At 51.7% G+C, this 16,856-nt stretch overlaps 1 protein-coding gene across 11 annotated transcripts in view; it reads left to right on the forward strand.

The window, feature by feature from the left end:
• Positions 1-16,856, forward strand: part of ARHGEF28 (Rho guanine nucleotide exchange factor 28) — a 139,820-nt gene that overhangs the window by 83,401 nt on the left and 39,563 nt on the right. For all 11 annotated transcript variants that reach the window (XM_065047306.1, XM_065047310.1, XM_065047309.1 and 8 more), the window contains 4 exons: positions 13,604-13,643; positions 14,256-14,379; positions 15,585-15,717; positions 16,093-16,148. In XM_065047306.1, the coding sequence (XP_064903378.1) occupies positions 13,604-13,643; positions 14,256-14,379; positions 15,585-15,717; positions 16,093-16,148 (353 nt within the window). The remainder of the gene's footprint in view (positions 1-13,603; positions 13,644-14,255; positions 14,380-15,584; positions 15,718-16,092; positions 16,149-16,856) is intronic.

The following is a 16,856-nucleotide window of genomic DNA, read 5'->3' on the forward strand; positions in this document are numbered from 1 at the left end:
TCGGATTGCCGGCACCCAATTCCTTGGTATCCTGGAACCCGGGTCCTCAGTTTCCCGGCGCCCAATTCTGTGGTTGCCCAGTTCCTGGATCCTTTGTTGCCCAGAGCCCAATTCTTTTGTTGCCTGGGACCTGGTTTCTCGGTTTCCCGTTGCCCGTTTCCCAGCAACCTTTTCCTTGGTTTCCCGGCATCTGGTTCCTCCGTCTCCCGGCATGCAGTTCCATGGTTTCCCGGCACCTGTTTCCTCAGTTTCCCGGCATGCAGTTCCTCAGTTTCCAGTGCCCAATGCTTTGGCTGCCCCGGACCCGGTTCCTTGGTTTCCTAGCGCCCAGTTCTTTTGTTGCCCAGTTTCCTGGGTTTCCCGGTGCCCGAAGTCTGCGGTTTCCCGTCACGTAGTTCCTCAGTTTCCCAGCGCCCACTTCTATGGTTTCCCGGCACCTACTTCCTTGGTTTGCTAGTGCCGAATTTTTTGTTTGCCTGGCACCCGGTTCCTCGGTTTCCCGGCACCCAGTTCCTTGGTTTCCTGGCACACGGTTCCTCGGTTTCTCGGCGCCCAATTCTGTGGTTTCTCAGCACCAGATTCCTTGGTTTCCCTTTGCCCAGTTCCCCGGTTTCCCAGCACCCAGTTCCTTGTTTTCCTGGCGCCCAATTCTGTGGCATTCAGGTACATGATTCCTTGGTTGCCCGGCGCCCAGTTCTTTTGTTGCCCGGGACCCGGTTTCTTGGTTTCCCCTTTCCCAGTTCCCCAGATTCCCAGCATCCTTTGTTTTGGTTTCCGGGCACCCAGATTGTCGGTTTCCCAGTGCCCAATTCTGTGGTTTCCCAGCGCTGAGTTATTTGGTTTCCCGTCACCTGGTTCATAGGTTTCCCGGTGCCCAGTTCTTTGGTTTCCCAGTGCCCAAATCTGTGCTGTCCTGTCACCTGGTTCCTTCCTTTCACAGCGCCCAGTTCTGTGGTTTCTCGGCACCTGCTTCCTCGGTTTTCTGGCGCCCGGTTCCTCGGTTTCCCGGCGCCCAATTCTGTGGTCTTCAGGTACCTGGATCCTTGGTTTCCCATTGCTCAGGTTTCCCAGCACCCAGTTCCTTGGTTTCCTGGCACCCAGTTCCTCGGTTTCCTAGTGCTCAGTTCTTTGGTTGCCTGATACATGGTTCCTTGGTTTCCCGTTGCCCAGTTCCCAGATTTCGCAGCACCCGGTTCCTTGGTTTCCTGGCACCGAATTCCATGGTTTCCTGGCACCTGATTCCTCCGTTTCCTGGCACCTGATTCTGTGTTTGCCAGGTACCCGGTTACTTGGTTTCCTGGCGCCCAAATCTGTGGTTTCCCCTCACGTGGTTCCTCAGTTTCCCAGTGCCAACTTCTTTGGTTCCTGGCACCTGGTTCCTCGGTTTCCAAGCGCCAAACTCTTTGTTTGCCTTGTAGCTGGTTCCTAGGTTTCTCGTTGCCTAGTTCCCAGGTTTCCCAGCACCTGGTTCCTCTGTTTCCCAGCGCCCAAATATGTGGTTTCCCGGCACCGTTTTCCTCAGTTTCCTGGGACCCAGTTCCTCGGTTGCCTGGCACCCAGTTCCTCGGTTTCCCAGCTCAGGGTCTCTCGGTTTCCCGGCACCCGGTTTTTCGGTTTCCCAGTACCCAATTCTGTGGTTTCCCAACATCTGGTTCTTCGGTTTCCCGTTGTCCAGTTCCATGGTTTCCTGGTACCCGGTTCCTCGTTTTCTCGGTGACCAATTCCTCGATTCCTAGCCCCCAATTATTTGGTTTCCTGTCACATGGTTCCTTGGTTTCCCAGTGCCCAAATCTGTGGTTTGCTGTAACCTGGTTCCTTGGTTTCGCAGTGCCCAATTCTGTGGTTTCTCGACACCCGGTTCCTTGATTGCCTGGTGCCCAATTCTTTTGTTGCCCAGGACCTGGTTTCTTGGTTTCCCGTTGCCCAGTTCCCCTGTTTCCCAGCACCCTTTTCCTCGGTTTCCTGGCACCCCTTTCTTCGGTGTCCCACCACCTTGTTCCTTGGTTTACTAGCGCCCAGTTCTTTGGTTGCCTGATACATGTTTCCTTGGTTTCCTGTTACCCTGTCCCAGTTGTCCAAGCACCCGGTTCCTCGGTTTCCCGGCACCCAATTCCATAATTTCCCGGCACCCGGTTCCTTATTATCCCGGCACCTGGTTCCTCGGTTTACAGGCGCTCAGTTCTGTGTTTGCCAGGTACCTGTTCCCTTGGTGGCCCGGGGCCCAATTCTTTTGTTGCCCAGGATCTGGTTTCTTGGTTTCTGGTTGCCCAGTTCCCCAGCACCCTTTTCCTTGGTTTCCGGGCACCTGGATCGTCGTTTTTGCAGCGCCCAATTCTGTGGTGTCCCGGCACCCAGTTCCTCGGTTTCCCGATGCCCAATTCTGTGGTTTCCCAGCACCCGGTTAGTCGGTTTCCCGGTGCCCAGTTCAGTGGTTTCCCAGGTACAGGTTCCTTGGTTTCCCATTACCCAGTTCGTAGGATTCCCAGCACTCGGTTCCTCAGTTTCCTGGTGCCCAGTTCAGTGTTTTCCCAGGTACCGGTTCCTTGGTTTCCCACTACCCAGTTCGTAGGATCCCCAGCACCGAGTACCTCGGTTTCCCGGCACCCGTTTCCTCGGTTTCCCGGCGTCCGGTTCCTCAGTTTCCAGCGCCCAATTCTTTGGTTGCCCGGGACCTGGTTCCTTGGTTTCCTAGCATCCAGTTCTTTGGTTGCCCAGTACCCGGTTCCTGGGTTTCCCCTCACGTGGTTCCTCAGTTTCCCGGCGCCAACTTCTGTGGTTTCCCAGCACCTGGTTCCTTGGTTTCCTAGCGCCGAATTCTTTGTTTGCCCAGTAGCCGGTTCCTAGGTTTCCTGTTGCCCAGTTCCCAGCTTTCCTAGCACCCGGTTCCTCGGTTTCCCGGCACCCGGTTCCTCGGTTTCCCAGGGTCCAGTTCTTTGGTTGCCTGATACCCGGTTCCTTGGTTTTCCATTGCCAAGGTCCCAGGTTTCCCAGCACCCTTTTTCTTGGTTTCCCGGCATCAGGTTCCTCGGTTTCCCAGCACCCATTTCCTTGGTTTCCCAGTGCCCAATTCTGTGGTTTCCCGGCACCTGGTTCCTTGGTTTCCTCGTGCCCAATTCTGTGGTTTCCCAGCATGTGGTTCCTTGGTTTCCCGTTGCCCAGTCCCAGTTGTTTGAGAACCCGGTTCCTCGGTTTCCCGGCACCCAATTCTGTGGTTTCCTGGCACGTTTCCTCGGTTTCCCGGCACCCTTTTCCTTGGTTTCCTGGAACCCGGTTCCTCAGTTGCCCAGTGCCCAATTCTTTGGTTGCCTGTGACCTGGTTCCTTGATTTACTAGCGCCCAGTTCTTTGGTTGTTCGGTACCCATTTCCTTGGTTGCCTGTGGTTTCCCATCACCTTGTTCCTCAGTTTCCCAGTGCCTAATTCTGTGGTTTCCCGGCACCCAGTTCCTCTGTTTCCCATTGCACAACTCTTTGGTTGCCTGGTACCCGGTTTCTTGGTTTCCCGATGCCCAGTTCCCAGGTTTCCCAGCACCCAGTGCTCGGTTTCCCGGCACCCATTTCCATGGATTCCCAGCACCCGGTTCCTCGGTATCCCGGCACCCATTTCCATGGTTTCCCTGTACCCGGTTCCTCGGTTTCCCGGCACCCGGTTCCTCGGTTTCCCAGCGCCCAATTCTGTTCTTGCCAGGTACCCGGTTCCCTGGTTTCCCATTGCCCAGTTTCCCAGCACACTTTTCCTTGGTTTCCCGGCATCCGGTTGCTCAGTCTCCAGGCATGCAATTCCATGGCTTCCCTGCACCTGTTTCCTCAGTTTCCCGGCACGCAGTTTCTCGGTTTCCAGTGCCCAATTCTTTGGCTGCCCGGGACCTGGTTCCTTGGTTTCCTAGCGCCCAGTTCTTTTGTTGCCCGGTACCCGTTTCCTGGGTTTCCCGGTGCCCAAATCTGTGGTTTCCCGTCACATGGTTCCTTAGTTTCCCAGCGCCCAGTTCAGTGTTTTCCCAGGTACCGGTTCCTTGGTTTCCCACTACCCAGTTTGTAGGATTCCCAGCACCCGGTTCCTCGGTTTCCCGGTGCCGAATATCTCGGTTGCCTGGCGCCCAGTTGTTTGGCATTCCGTCGCCTGGTTCCTTGGTTTCCCAGCATCTAGTTCCTCGGTTTCCCAGTGCCCAATTCCTCGGTTTCCCGGTGCCCAGTTCTTCCGTTTCTCGGCAGCTGGTTCCTCGGTTGCCCGGCGCCCATTTCCTTGTTGACCAGTACCCGGTTCCCTGGTTGCCTAGTGCCCAGTTCCCCGGTTTCCCAGCACCCTTTTCCTTGTTTTCCTGGCACCAGGTTCCTCTGTTTCCCGGCACCTGGTTCATCGGTTTCCCAGTGCCCAATTCTGTGGTTTCCCAGCATCTGGTTCCTTGGTTTCCCGGTGACTAATTCCTCGGTTTCCCAGTGCCCAATTATTTGGTTTCTCGTTGGCCAGTTCCTTGGTTTCCTGGTGCCCAATTCTTCGGTTTCCTGGTGCCCAAATCTGTGATTTCCTGTCACCTAGTTCTTGGTTTTGCAGCGCCCAATTCTGAGGTTTCTTGGCACCTGGTTCCTCGGTTGCCCGGCGCACATTTCTTTTGTTGCCCAGTACCTGGTTCCTTGGTTTCCTGTTCCCCAGTTCCCCGGTTTCCCAGCACCCGGTACCTCGGTTTCCGGGCACCCAATTCCATGGTTTCCCGTCACACGATCTCTCGGTATCCTGGCACCCAGTTCCTCAGTTTCCCGGCACCGAATTCTGTGGTTCCCCGTTACCCGGTTCCTCAGTTTCCTGGTGCCCAATTCTGTTGTTTCCCATCACCCAGTTCCTCGGTTACCCGGCGCCCAACTCTGTGGTTTCCCGGCAGGCATTTCCCTGTTTTCCCGTTGCCCAGTTCTCCGGTTTCCCAGTACCCTTTTCCTCAGTTTCCCTGCACCCAGTTCCTTCGTTTTCTAGTGCCCAGTTCTTTGGTTGCCCGCTACTCGGTTCCTTGGTTTCCTGGCACCCGGTTCCGTGGTTTCATGGTGCCCAATTCTGTGGTTTCCCAGCACCCGGTTCCCTGTTTTCCCGTTGCCCAGTTCCCCAGTTTCCCAGCACTCTTTTCCTTGGTTTCCTGGCACCCATTTTGTTGGTTTCCCGGCACCCGGTTCCTCGGCTTCCCGGTGCAGAATTTCTCGGGTGCCTGGTGCCTAATTCTCTGGTTTCCTGGCACCCGGTTTCTCAGTTGCCTGACGCCCAATTCTCTGGTTGCCCGGGACCTGGTTCCTTGGTTTCCTGTTGCCTGGTTTCCCACTTTCCCAGCACCCGGTTATTCGGTTACCCGGCACCCAATTTCATGGTATCCTGGCACCCGGTTCCTCGGATACCCATTGCCTAATTTCTAGGTTTCCTGGTGCGTGGTTCCTTCAGGTCCTTTTACCCGGTTCCTCGGTTTCCCGGTGCCAGGTTGTTCAGTTTACTGCAGCAGAATTCCTCAGTTTCCCAGCACCCAATTCGTCATTTTCACAGTGACCAATTAATCGGTTTCCCGGTGCCCAAATCTTTGGCTTCCCTGCGCCCAGTTCCTCAGTTTCCCGGTGCCCAATTCTGTGGTTTCTCGGCACCTGGTCCCTGTTTTCCCGTTCCCCAGTTCCCCGGTTTCCCAGCACACTTTTACTTGGTTTCCTGGCACCCATTTCCTGGGTTTCCCGTCACCCGGTTCCTCGGTTTCCTAGCGCCCAATTCTCTGGTAGCCCGGTACCCGGTTTCTTGTTTTCCTGTTGCTCAGTTTCCATGTTTCCCGGTGCCCAGTTCCTTGGTTTCCCGGCTCCCAAGTCTGTGGTTTCCCAGCAATCGGTTCCTTGGTTTCCCGGTGCCCAGTTCAGTGTTTTCCCAGGTACTGGTTCCTTGGTTTCCCATTACCCAGTTCGTAGGATTCCCAGCACCTGGTTCCTCGGTTTCCCAGCACCCAATTCCATGGTTTCCCGGCACCCGTTTGCTCGGTTTCCCGGCGTCCAGTTCTTTGGTTGCCCGGTACCCGGTTTCTTGTTTTATGGTTGTCCAGTTCCCAGGTTTCCCGGTACCCAGTTCCTCGGTTTCCAGAGCCCAGTTCTTTGGTTGCCTGGGACTTGGTTCCTTTGTTTCCTAGCGTCCAGTTCTTTGGTTGCCCAGTATACGGTTCCTCGGTTTCCCGGCAACCAAATCTGTGGTTTCCTGTCATGTGGTTCCTCTAGTTTCCCAGCGCTCCCTTCTATGGTTTTCTGGCACCTGGTTCCTCGGTTTCCTAGTGCCGAGTTCTTTGGTTTCCCGTCACCCAGTTACTTGGTTTCCCGTTGCCCAGTTCCCAGGTTTCCCAGCACCCGGTTCCTCGGTTGCCTGGCACCCAATTCCATGGTTTCCCGGCACCCGTTTCCTCAGTTTCCCAACGCCCGGTTCCTCGGTTTCCGGTGTCCAGTTCTTCAGTTGCCCGGGACCTGGTTCCTTGGTTTCCCAGCACCCGGTTCCTCGGTTGTCCAGTGCCCAACTCTGTGGTTTCTCATCACCCGCTTCCTTGTTTTCCCGGCGCCCAAGTCTGTGGTTGCCAGGTACCGGGTTCTGTGGTTTCCCCACACCCTTTTCCTTGGTTTCCCGGCACCAGGATCCTCGGTTTCCCGGCACTCGGTTTGTCAGTTTCCCGGTGCCCAATTCTGTGGTGTCCCGGCATCTGGTTCCTTGGTTTCCCGGTTCCAGTTCTGTGGTTTCCCAGCATCTGGTTCCTCGGTTTCTCAGCACCCAATTCTGTGGTTTCCTGGCGCCCGGTTCCTCGGTTTCCCGGTGACCAATTCCTCAGTTTCCCAGCGCCCAGTTATTTGGTTTCTCATCGCCCAATTCTTTGGTTTCCTGGTGCCCAAATCTGTGATTTCCTGTCACCTAGTTCTTGGTTTTGCAGCGCCCAATTCTGTTGTTTCTCAGCACCTGGTCTTCGGTTGCCTGTTGCCTGTTTCTTTGGCTGACTGTTACCCGGTTCCTTGGTTTCCCGTTGCCCAGTTCCCCCGTTTCCCAGCACCTGATTCCTCATTTTCCCGTCACCCAATTCCATGGTTTCCTGGCACATGGTCTCTCGGATTCCTGGCACCTGGTTCCTCGGTTTGCCGACGCCCAAATCTGTGGTTGTCAGGTACCCAGTTGCCTGGTTTCCTGTTGTCCCCGGTTTCCCAGCACCCTTTTTCTTGGCTTACCGGCACCCAGTTCTTCGGCTTCCCAGCAACCAGTTCCTCGGTTTCCTAGTGCCCAGTTCTTTGGTTGCCCGGTACCCGGTTCCTTGGTTTCCTGTTGCCCAGCTCCCCGTTTTCCCAGCACCCGGTACCTTGGTTTCCCGACACCCAATTCCGTGGTTTCCCGGCACACAGTCTCTCGGTTTCCCGTCACCCAGTTCCTTGGTTTCTCGGCACCCAATTCTGTGGTTTCCCAGCACCTGGTTCCTCTGTTACCCAGCACCCAATTTTGTGGCTTCGCGGCACCTAGTTCCTCGGATACCCATTGCCCAATTTCTAGGTTTCCCGGCACCCGGTTCCTTCAGGTCCTTTTACCCGGTTCCTCGATTTCCTTGTGCCTGGTTGTTCGTTTTACTGGAACCCAATTTCTCAGTTTCCCAGCATCCGATTCCTCGGTTTCCTGGTGACCCATTCCTCGGTTTACCGGCGCCCAATTCTTTGGTTGCCCGATACCCGGTTCCTTGGTTTCCAAGTGCCCAATTCTTCGGTTTCCCGGCACCCGGTTCCTCGTTTTCCCAGCACCCTTTTCCTTGTTTTCCCAGCACCCTGTCCCTCGGTTTCCCGGCACCCGGTTCCCAGTTTCACGGCGCCCAATTCTATGGTTGCCTGGCACCCGGTTCCTTGGTTTCCCATTGCTCAGTTCCCCAGTTTCCGCATACTCGTGTTGTCGGTTACCTGGCACCCAATTCCGTGGCTTCCTGGTACCCTGTTCCTCCATTTCCCGGTGCCTAATTCCTTGGTTTCCTGGTACACGGGTTCCTCAGTCTTCCAGAACCAAGTTTGTCAATTCCCTGGTGCCTGCTTCCTCGGTTTCCTGGTGCCTAATTCCTCGGTTTCCCGACACCTGATCCTGCAGTTTCCAGGCACACAGTTCCTTACATTCCTGGTTCCCTTTTCTTTGGTTTCCCGGCGCCGAGTTCTTTCATTTTCCAGCACCTGGTTCCTCGGATTCCTGGAGCCCAGCTCCTCGGTTTCCTGGCACCCAGTTCCTCACTTTCCCATTCCATGGTTTCCGGCGCCCAAATCTGTGGTTTCCCATCACCTGGTTCCTCAGTTTCCCAGCGCCCAAATCTGAGTTTGCCCAGCACACGGCTCCTTGGTTTCCCTTTGCCCAGTTCCCCATTTTCCCAGAACCCTTTACCTTGGTTACCCGGCACCCAATTTCATGGTTTCCTATCACCCAGTTCCTTGGTTTCTCGGTGACCAATTCTTCAGTTGCCTGGTGCCCAAATGTTTTGTTTCCTGTTGCCTGGTTCTTCAGATTCCTGCTGCCCAGTTCCTCTGTTTCCTGGCACCAAATTCTGTGGTTTCCTTGCACCCAATTCTGTGGTTGCTCAGTATCCTTTCTCTGGGCCCTTTTCTTTGGTTTCTTGGCGCCCAATTATTTCGTTTCACATCGCCTGGTTCCTCTGCTTCCCGGTACCCAATTCCTTGGTTTCCCGGCACATAAATCTGTGGTTTTCTGTCACCTGGTTCTTCCGTTTCCCAGCGAGCAAATCTGTTGTTTCCTGGCACCCGGTTCCTTGGTTTCTGGTTGCCCAGTTCCCCGGTTTCCCTGCACCCAGTTCCTCGGTTGCCCGGCATCCAATTCTGTGGTTTCCTGGGCCCCAGTTTCTTGGTTTCCCATTGCCCAGTTCCCCGGTTTCCCAGCACCCCGTTCCTTGGTTTTCCAGCATCCAAATCTGTGGTTTCCCAGGCACCAGGTTCCTCAGATACCCTGTGCCCAATTTCTCAGTGTCTCGGCACCCGATTCCGAAGTTTCCCATTACCCGGTTCCTCGGTTTCCTGGTGCCTGGTTGTTCAGTTTACTGGAACCCAATTCCTCAGTTTCCCAGCACCCGATTCTTCATTTTCCTGGTGCCCAATTCCTCGTTTTCCTGACGCCCAAATCTGTGGTTTCCCATCACCTTGTTCCTCAGTTTCCCGGCACCCAGTTCCTCTGTTTCCCATTGCCCAACTCTTTGGTTGCCTGGTACCCGGTTCCTTGGTACCCGTTGCCCAGTTCACCAGTTTCCCCATACCTTGTTCCTCGGTTTCCCGGCACCCAGTTCTGTGGTTTCCCAACATCTGGTTCTTCGGTTTCCTGGTGCCCAGTTCCTTTTTTCCTGGCACCTGGTTCCTCGGTTTCTTGGTGACCAATTCCTCGGTTTCCCGGTGCCCAGTTATTTGGTTTCCTGTTGCCCGGTTCCTCCTTTTCCCGGTGCCCAATTATTTGGTTTCCCATTACCCGGTTCCTCGGTTTCCTGGTGCCTGGTTGTTCGGTTTACTGGAACCCAATTCCTCAGTTTCCCAGCACCTGATTCCTCAGTTTCCTGGTGCCCAATTCCTCGGTTTTCCGGCGCCCAGTTCTGTGGTTTCCGAGCATCTGGCTCTTCGGTGTCCCGGCGCCCAATTATTTTGTTCCCTGGTACCCGGTTTCTTGGTTTCCTGTTGCCCGTTCCCTGGTTTCCCAGCACCCCATTCCTCTGTTTCCCTGCACCCAAATCTGTGGGTTCCCGGTTCCTCGGATACCCTGTGGCCAATTCCTCAGTTTCCCAGTGCCCGATTCCTCATTTTCCTGTTACCCGGTTCCTCCGTTTCCCAGTGCCTGGTTGTTCAGTTTACTGAAACGGAATTCCTCAGTTTCCCGTCGCCTGGTTCCTCAGTTTTCCTGTGCCCAATTCCTCATTTTCCCAGGGCCCAATTATTTGGTTTCCCGTAGCCTGCTTCCTCCGTTTCCCGGTGTCCAATTTCTCAGTTTCCTGGCACCCAATTCCTTGGTTTCCCAGCACCCGGTTCCTCCATTTCCCAGTGCCTAATTCCTTGGTTTCCCGGTACACGGATTCCTCAGTTTTCCAGCACCAGGTTCCTCAATTCCCTGACACCCGGTTCCTCGGTTTCCCGAAGCCCAATTCCTCAGATTCCTGGCACCCTCAGTTTCCTGGTACCCAATTTCTCGGTTTCCTGGCAACCAATTCTGTCGTGTCTTGACACCCAGATCCCTGCTTTTCCCGTGCCATTTTCTTTGCTTTCCCTGCGCCCAGTTCTTTGGTTTCCCAGCACCCCGTTCCTTGGTTTCCCGGCACCCAAATCTGTGGTTTCCCATGCACCAGGTTCCTCGGATACCCTGTGCCTAATTTCTCAGTGTCTTGGCACCCGATTGCACAGTTTCCTGTTACCTGGTTCCTCGGTTTCCTGGTGCCTGGTTGTTCGGTATACTGGAACCCAATTCCTCAGTTTCCCAGCACCTGATTCCTCAGTTTCCTGGTGCCCAACTCCTCGTTTTCCTGGCGCCCAAATCTGTGGTTTCCCGTCACCTGGTTCCTCAGTTTCCCAGCACCCAATTCTGTGGTTTCCCGGCACCCAGTTCCTCTGTTTCCCGTTGCTCAATTCTTTGGTTGCCTGGTACCCGGTTCCTTGGTTTCCTGTTGCCCAGTTCACCGGTTTCCCTGTATCCGGTTCCTCCGTTTCCTGGCACCCAACTCTGTGGTTTCCCAGCATCTGGTTCTTCAGCTTCCTGGTGCCCAGTTCCTTTTTTTCTGGCACCTGGTTCCTCGGTTCCTTGGTGACCAATTCCTCGGTTTCCCGGTGCCCAATTATTTGGTTTCCCGTTGCCCGGTTCCTCGGTTTCCTGATGCCTGGTTGTTCGGTTTACTGGAACCCAATTTCTCAGATCCCCAGCACCTGATTCCTCGGTTTCCCGGTGACCAGTTCCTCAGTCTCCCGGCGCCCAGTTCGTTTTTTTCCCATCACCTGGTTCTCCAGTTTCCCAGTGCCCAATTCCTTGGCTTCCCGGTGCCCAAATCTGTAGTTTCCTGGCATCCTGTTCCTCGGTTTTCTGGCGCCCAATTCTGTGGTTGCCCGGTACCTGTTTCCCTGGTTTCCCTTTGCCCAGTTCCCCGGTTTCCCAGCACCCTTTTGCTCGGATACCCAGCACCCAATTCTGTGGTTTCGAGGCACCCGGTTCTTCAGTTTCCCGGTGCCCAATTCTGTGGTTTCTGAGCATCTGGCTCTTCGGTGTCCCGACACCCAATTCTTCTGTTCCCCGGTACCTGGTTTCTTGGTTTCCCGTTGCCCATTCCCTGTTTTCCCAGCACCCCGTTCTTCTGTTTCCCAGCACCCAAATCTGTGGTTTCCTGGTTCCCAGTTCCTCGGATACCCTGTGGCCAATTCCTCAGTTTCCCAGCGCTCTGTTCTTTGGTTTCGCGTCACCTGGTTCTCGAGTTTCCCGGTGCCCAATTCCTTGGAATTCTGGCACCCGGTTACTTGGTTTCTGGTGCCCGGTTCCTCAGTGTCCTGGCGCATGGTTCCTCTTTTTCCCGGCATCTGTTACCTTGGTTTCCTAGTTCCCGGTTCCTCAGTTTCCCAGCATGAGGTTCCTCAGTTTCCCAGTGCCCAATTCCTTGGTTTCCCAGTGTCAAATTCGTGGTGTGCCTGCACCCGGTTCCTCGGTTTCCCTGTGCCGAATTCCTTGGTTTCCTATCACCCGGTTCCTTGGTTTTCCAGTACCCAACTTCTTGGTTTCCCAGCAACTGCTTTCTCCATTTCCCAGTGCCCAATTCCTCTGTTCCCGGCGCCCTGTTCTGTGGTTTCCCAGCACATGGTTCCTTGGCTTCCCATTGCCCAATCCCTTGTTTTCCCAGCACCTGGTTCCTTGGTTTCCCGGTGCCCGATTCCTCAGTTTTCTGGCACCTAATTCCGTGGTTTACTGGCACCTGGTTCCTCAGTTTCGCCTCACCCTTTCTTCAGTTTCCCGGTGCCAGTTCCTCGGTTTCCTACCGCCCAATTCTTTGGTTTCCCGTTGCTTGACTCTTAACTTTCCCGATGCCCAGTTCCTTGGATTCCCAGTACCTGGTTCCTCAGTTTCCTGGCACCCAGTTCCTTGATTTCCTGGTGCCCAGTTCTTCAGTGTTCTGGCGCCTGTTTTCTCAGTTTCCCGGCACCTGGTACCTTGGTTTGCCAGCACCCGGTTCCTCGGTTTCCTGGAGCCCCGTTCTCCGGTTTCCCAATTTCCAGTTCCTCGGTTTCCCAGTGCCCAGTTCTTTGGCTTCCCGGCACCCAGTTCCTCATTTTCCCAGTGTCCAATTTTTTGGTTTCCTAGCACCCATTTCTTTGGTTTCTCGGCACCCGGTTCCTCAGTTTCCTGTTGCCAGTTCCTCAGTTTCCCGGTGCCTAATTTCTTGTTTTTCTGGTGCCCAGTTCTTTGGTTTCCCAGTGCCCAATTTCTTGGTTTCTCAGCACCTGTTTCCTCAGTTTTCCAGTGCCCAGTTCCTTGGTTTCCCAGCACCTAATTCTTTGTTTTCCCATCGCCTGATTCTTCAGTTTCTTGGTGCTCAATTTTTTGGTTTCCCGGCACCCGGTTCCTGAGTTTCCCAGCACCGACTGCTTGGTTTCCTGCTGCCCAGTTCCATGGTTTCTTGGTGCCAACTTCTAGTTTTCCTGGTTTCTGTTTCCTCAGCTTCCTGTTGCCCAGTTGCTTGGTTTCCCGGTACCTGACTCTTTGGTTTCCCAGAGCCTGGTTCCTCGTTTTTCTGGTGGCAACTCCTCAGTTTCCTGGTGTCTAATTCCATGGATTCCTGGTGTCAAGTCCTCAATTTCGCGGTTGCCCATTCCTTGGTTTCCCATACCCGCTTCCTCAGTTTCCCGGCGCCCGGTTCCTCGGTTTCCCATTGCCATGGTGCCCCAGCGCTTCACAGCAGCCGCTCCGCTTGCCGTGTTTTCCCTCTTCCGCCCCCTGCCGGCAATGTGCATTCCCGTCACGGAGTGTTGCTTTGCATCTTTTGATTGTTGCATTCGTATTCATTCTTCATTATTGTTTTATTAAATTGATTTTTGTTTTAATCCACGAGTCCTTCCTCCTTTTTGCCCCCTCTTTTTTCCCTCCTCTTTTGCTTCCTTCTCTTGCAAGGAAGGAAAGGTGAGATAGCAGCTGTTTAGCTGCTGGCCTACCTCTAAATGGTCACGAAAGACATTTAAAATTTCTTAGTACTGTAGATAAAGCTGCATGAGACAGGTCATTGAAAAGGTTAGAAGATCTTCATTAAGCTATTTTACAACAAATTATGTGAAAAGCAAAATGAAGTGTGAATCAATCAAGTCTGGGTTGTGAATTAAAACCAATAGTTTTTGTTATTATTGAAAACAGACCATTTGCAGAGACTGGTGTTCACTGATATCCATCTCAGTTCTGGCAGATTCGATGTACTAAACAAAGCTTAGTTGGCAGTGCTCGTACCCTAGGAAAAGCTGCTTCTAATGTATATACATTTTTGCTTTCCTAATTTTCAAATGACATTGCAAGCACTCAGTGACAAGCTAATGGCCTGGTGGAGGTTGTGTGTTTGAAATAAAACTGATGACCTTGCAACTGTTTATGTCTTGCAGAGCGAGCATACAGTCTGCCCGAGCAGTCCCGAGAGACGAGGTATGCTTGACACACCTGTGTTTTCAGGCACTGGGAGTGGGTCTGCTCAAGAATGCTATCTAGGGAGCAGAGTGGGGAAGAGGCCTCGGCAGCCCTTACAGTGGGTTTTTTAGCAGTGATTTAGGGAAACGCTCCCAGCCCAGGGGATCTGTAAGCCCACGCTTAAACCTTGTGCTGAGCTCAGACTGGCCCCCTCTGTGCTGTCACTACTGTGCACATCCTGCAGTGGGGATTAGCTGTGCACCACCACGGGACATGGAGGTAGGGATGTGCTCCTATTTGCTGTAGGAGCTCCTGTCCACTGTAGGAATTCCTGTCCACTATAGGAGCCATCTGAAGAGACATTCAAAACACCGTAATAAAAGCAAGAAGGCTTTTAATACCAGTTGTAATCCAGGCAAGCTTGTAAGACATTGCACATTCAGAGCACGCTGTGGGCTGGTGTTACACCCCCCTGCAGAGGGACTGCTCTCTTTTTAATAATGCTTGCTTAACCCACAATAATACGTATAATTATAGATGGTAGGTCAAACGATTACCATCTAGATTCTGCTCTGTTTTGAGGGACTGTTCCTGCTGAAGTGAGTTTTTTTTCACTGGTCTCTGTTACAGGATTCAGGAGGAGGAATGGAATAAATATAATATACCCTCAAAAAATGAGTCTGAAAAATGTAAAGTGAGTCGGACTTTTAGCTTTTTGATGAATAGAATGACCAGCACACGGAATAAGTGCAAGGTAATTTGGGATTTATGTCTATATTATTACGTATAATTATGTCACTGTGATTAAATATATTATAGGTGAGAATCTAAATTTTTATGTAAAGGTAAGTTGTTGCTTAATCACACAAAACCACATAAGTAAGAGGAAGAAACTTTTATCTTTCTTTTTTAAATTTAAAATCTCTGCAAGATACCCTGAAATGGACTTCATATTAAAAACCAGCTTTCATTTTAAATAGTAGCCGTAGCTGAACAATATCAAGTATTTGTCTCACCATTTTTTGATGTTATCAATAATCTCATTTGATGATTTTGCCAAAGTTTAAATACAGGGATTGCCTTGCCTTTGAGAAATAATTTTCTGTTAAATAAAATTAAGAGCTATAGGGCTGTTGTAGCAATTACTCTCATAAGTAATTGAGTCTGTAACTTCTGCATTGGCACATAATCAGTTGAATTTGCTTTATTTGAAGTTAATGGCACTACTTGCATGAGTAAGCACTGCTTAGTGTTGAAGAGTTGCAGATTTGAGGCCTGTACAGTCAGACATACATGGTATGAAAGGTAGAACACAGAGATAGACTGGGCCTGCAGGATCTTTCCAGCTGGTCTTTCAGCAGTTTTGCAGGCTTTCTGGTACACCCTTCTGTGCCCCAGGGTATCCTGACATACATGGATGTGAAAATGATTGGCTGACATGATATCTTCAAGAGTGGCAGAACTGGCTGTGAACATGTATGTCTGGTCCAGCAGCCATAAATTAACCTGTGTCTGTGTGGCATCCTAGAGAATAACCAGATAAGTTATCTGAGTTACATAACTGCAGCTTTAGCTGCAGAGGCACAAGTTTGCAGGTATGCCTCAGGGAGATGTAGGTATTGATATGTGCATGTGCAGTGAGTCAATAACACTTCTTAAGCTTTATTTTCCAGCCCTTCCTTTTTTGAAGCTTTGTAAATGTATTTCTGCCAGTCTTCCTTGATAATGCTTGTTGACTTAGCTGCCAGTGAAAGCAATCCCTGCTTCATTTCAGAACTTCAACAATGTTGGATGTAATAATGTAGTATACTGTTACAGGTCTTCTAGGACAGGGTTCAGTGTTTTAAAATAATCTGCTCTTAAAAGGGAATGTTTTGGAGTTAAAATTGAATCGCTTTATTTTATTTTCTCATGTCACTTTTTCTTTCTTTTTTTCTGCCTTTGTTGTTGGGGATGAAGACAAAAAATAAAGATACCAAAGATAAAGAGAAACTGAACAGGCACAATTTTACAAATGGGACCTTCTCAGGAGTTATCCCATGTATGGCCTGTGAAAAGGCCCTCCTGGGAAAGGAGTCACTGCAGTGCTCTCGTAAGTATTTGCTGGCTTTTGCATGTTAACTTACAGGGCTCCAAATCTTGCTTTGAGATTCCTGTTCAGTGTTTTGTTTCGAAAAGAAGCTTTGCCTAGATTTGATTGTGCCTCCTTTATGTAACGAGTGGAGGTTGGCGCGGGAGAGGGAGGAAGGAGGACAGGTGACAGCTTCATAAACAACCATGGCCCTCTTCTAGCTGGGGCACATTAGGCAAAGCCTTCCTAGCCAGAGGCTGTAACATCAAAGCATCCTCAGGGCTACATAAGGAAGTGGACATGGAGGAGGGAAAAAGGTGAAGCCTCGAAGTACTATGTTCTGTAGGCTGGGAACCCTGTTTGGTGCCAGGCTTTGAAATGTGCCTTCTCTTTCAGATTGCAACGTGATTGTACACAAAAGCTGCAAGGAGTGTGCTCCTGTGTGCACGAAGGTAACCTCCTGTATCACACTGTCCTTCCTGAAGCACATCTGCTTTCCAAGGGTTCTGTAAACATGAAGGCATCAAGAAAGTACATGCAGCCTGCCCAGACTGAGTGTCTGTATGGAAAGGGCTGCAAGGGTGTAAAAATGTCAAATTTTTACAACACCAGAGCAAGCACAGTGCTTGAACAATTTTTAGAAGAGGGTCTAAAATGAGATATTTCTGGTTTTGAAAAACTTGCAAGCTCAATTGTGAAATGGTGCGCCTGGATGAATGCACAAAGGAATTAAAAAGAAGGGGTCCTCAAAACCACAGAATACCCCGTTGTGTAGAAGGGGGCATACTGTATGTTTTCAATAATGGAAAGCAGAGACAGAACGGACTTTGGGAGGTGACCTAGTCCACCTCCTCACCTTCAGGCAGGTGTACTTCTAGGTAACAATTTGGGCAGATGGTTGTCTGACCTATTCAGGAAAATTGCTCCCAGTGTTCCGTTGCCACTCAGGCAGGGCAAAATCAACGTTAGAGCTGATGGATACTGCCTTCTTTTCAGTAGGAATACATGCATGGTGAGGTTATCATGACAAAGACATTGCTTTCAAAACCAGATCTGTAAGGCTTCTGCCCTCATGGAATACATGTGACTTGCAGAGAAGTGTGCCACAGTGATACAGGTCATTTTTCAAATTAGTGGAGTGTGTCTTTCTGGTCTAGTTG

The sequence above is a fragment of the Columba livia genome, chromosome Z (genome assembly GCF_036013475.1).
Source record: "Columba livia isolate bColLiv1 breed racing homer chromosome Z, bColLiv1.pat.W.v2, whole genome shotgun sequence".
Taxonomy (NCBI): domain Eukaryota; kingdom Metazoa; phylum Chordata; class Aves; order Columbiformes; family Columbidae; genus Columba; species Columba livia.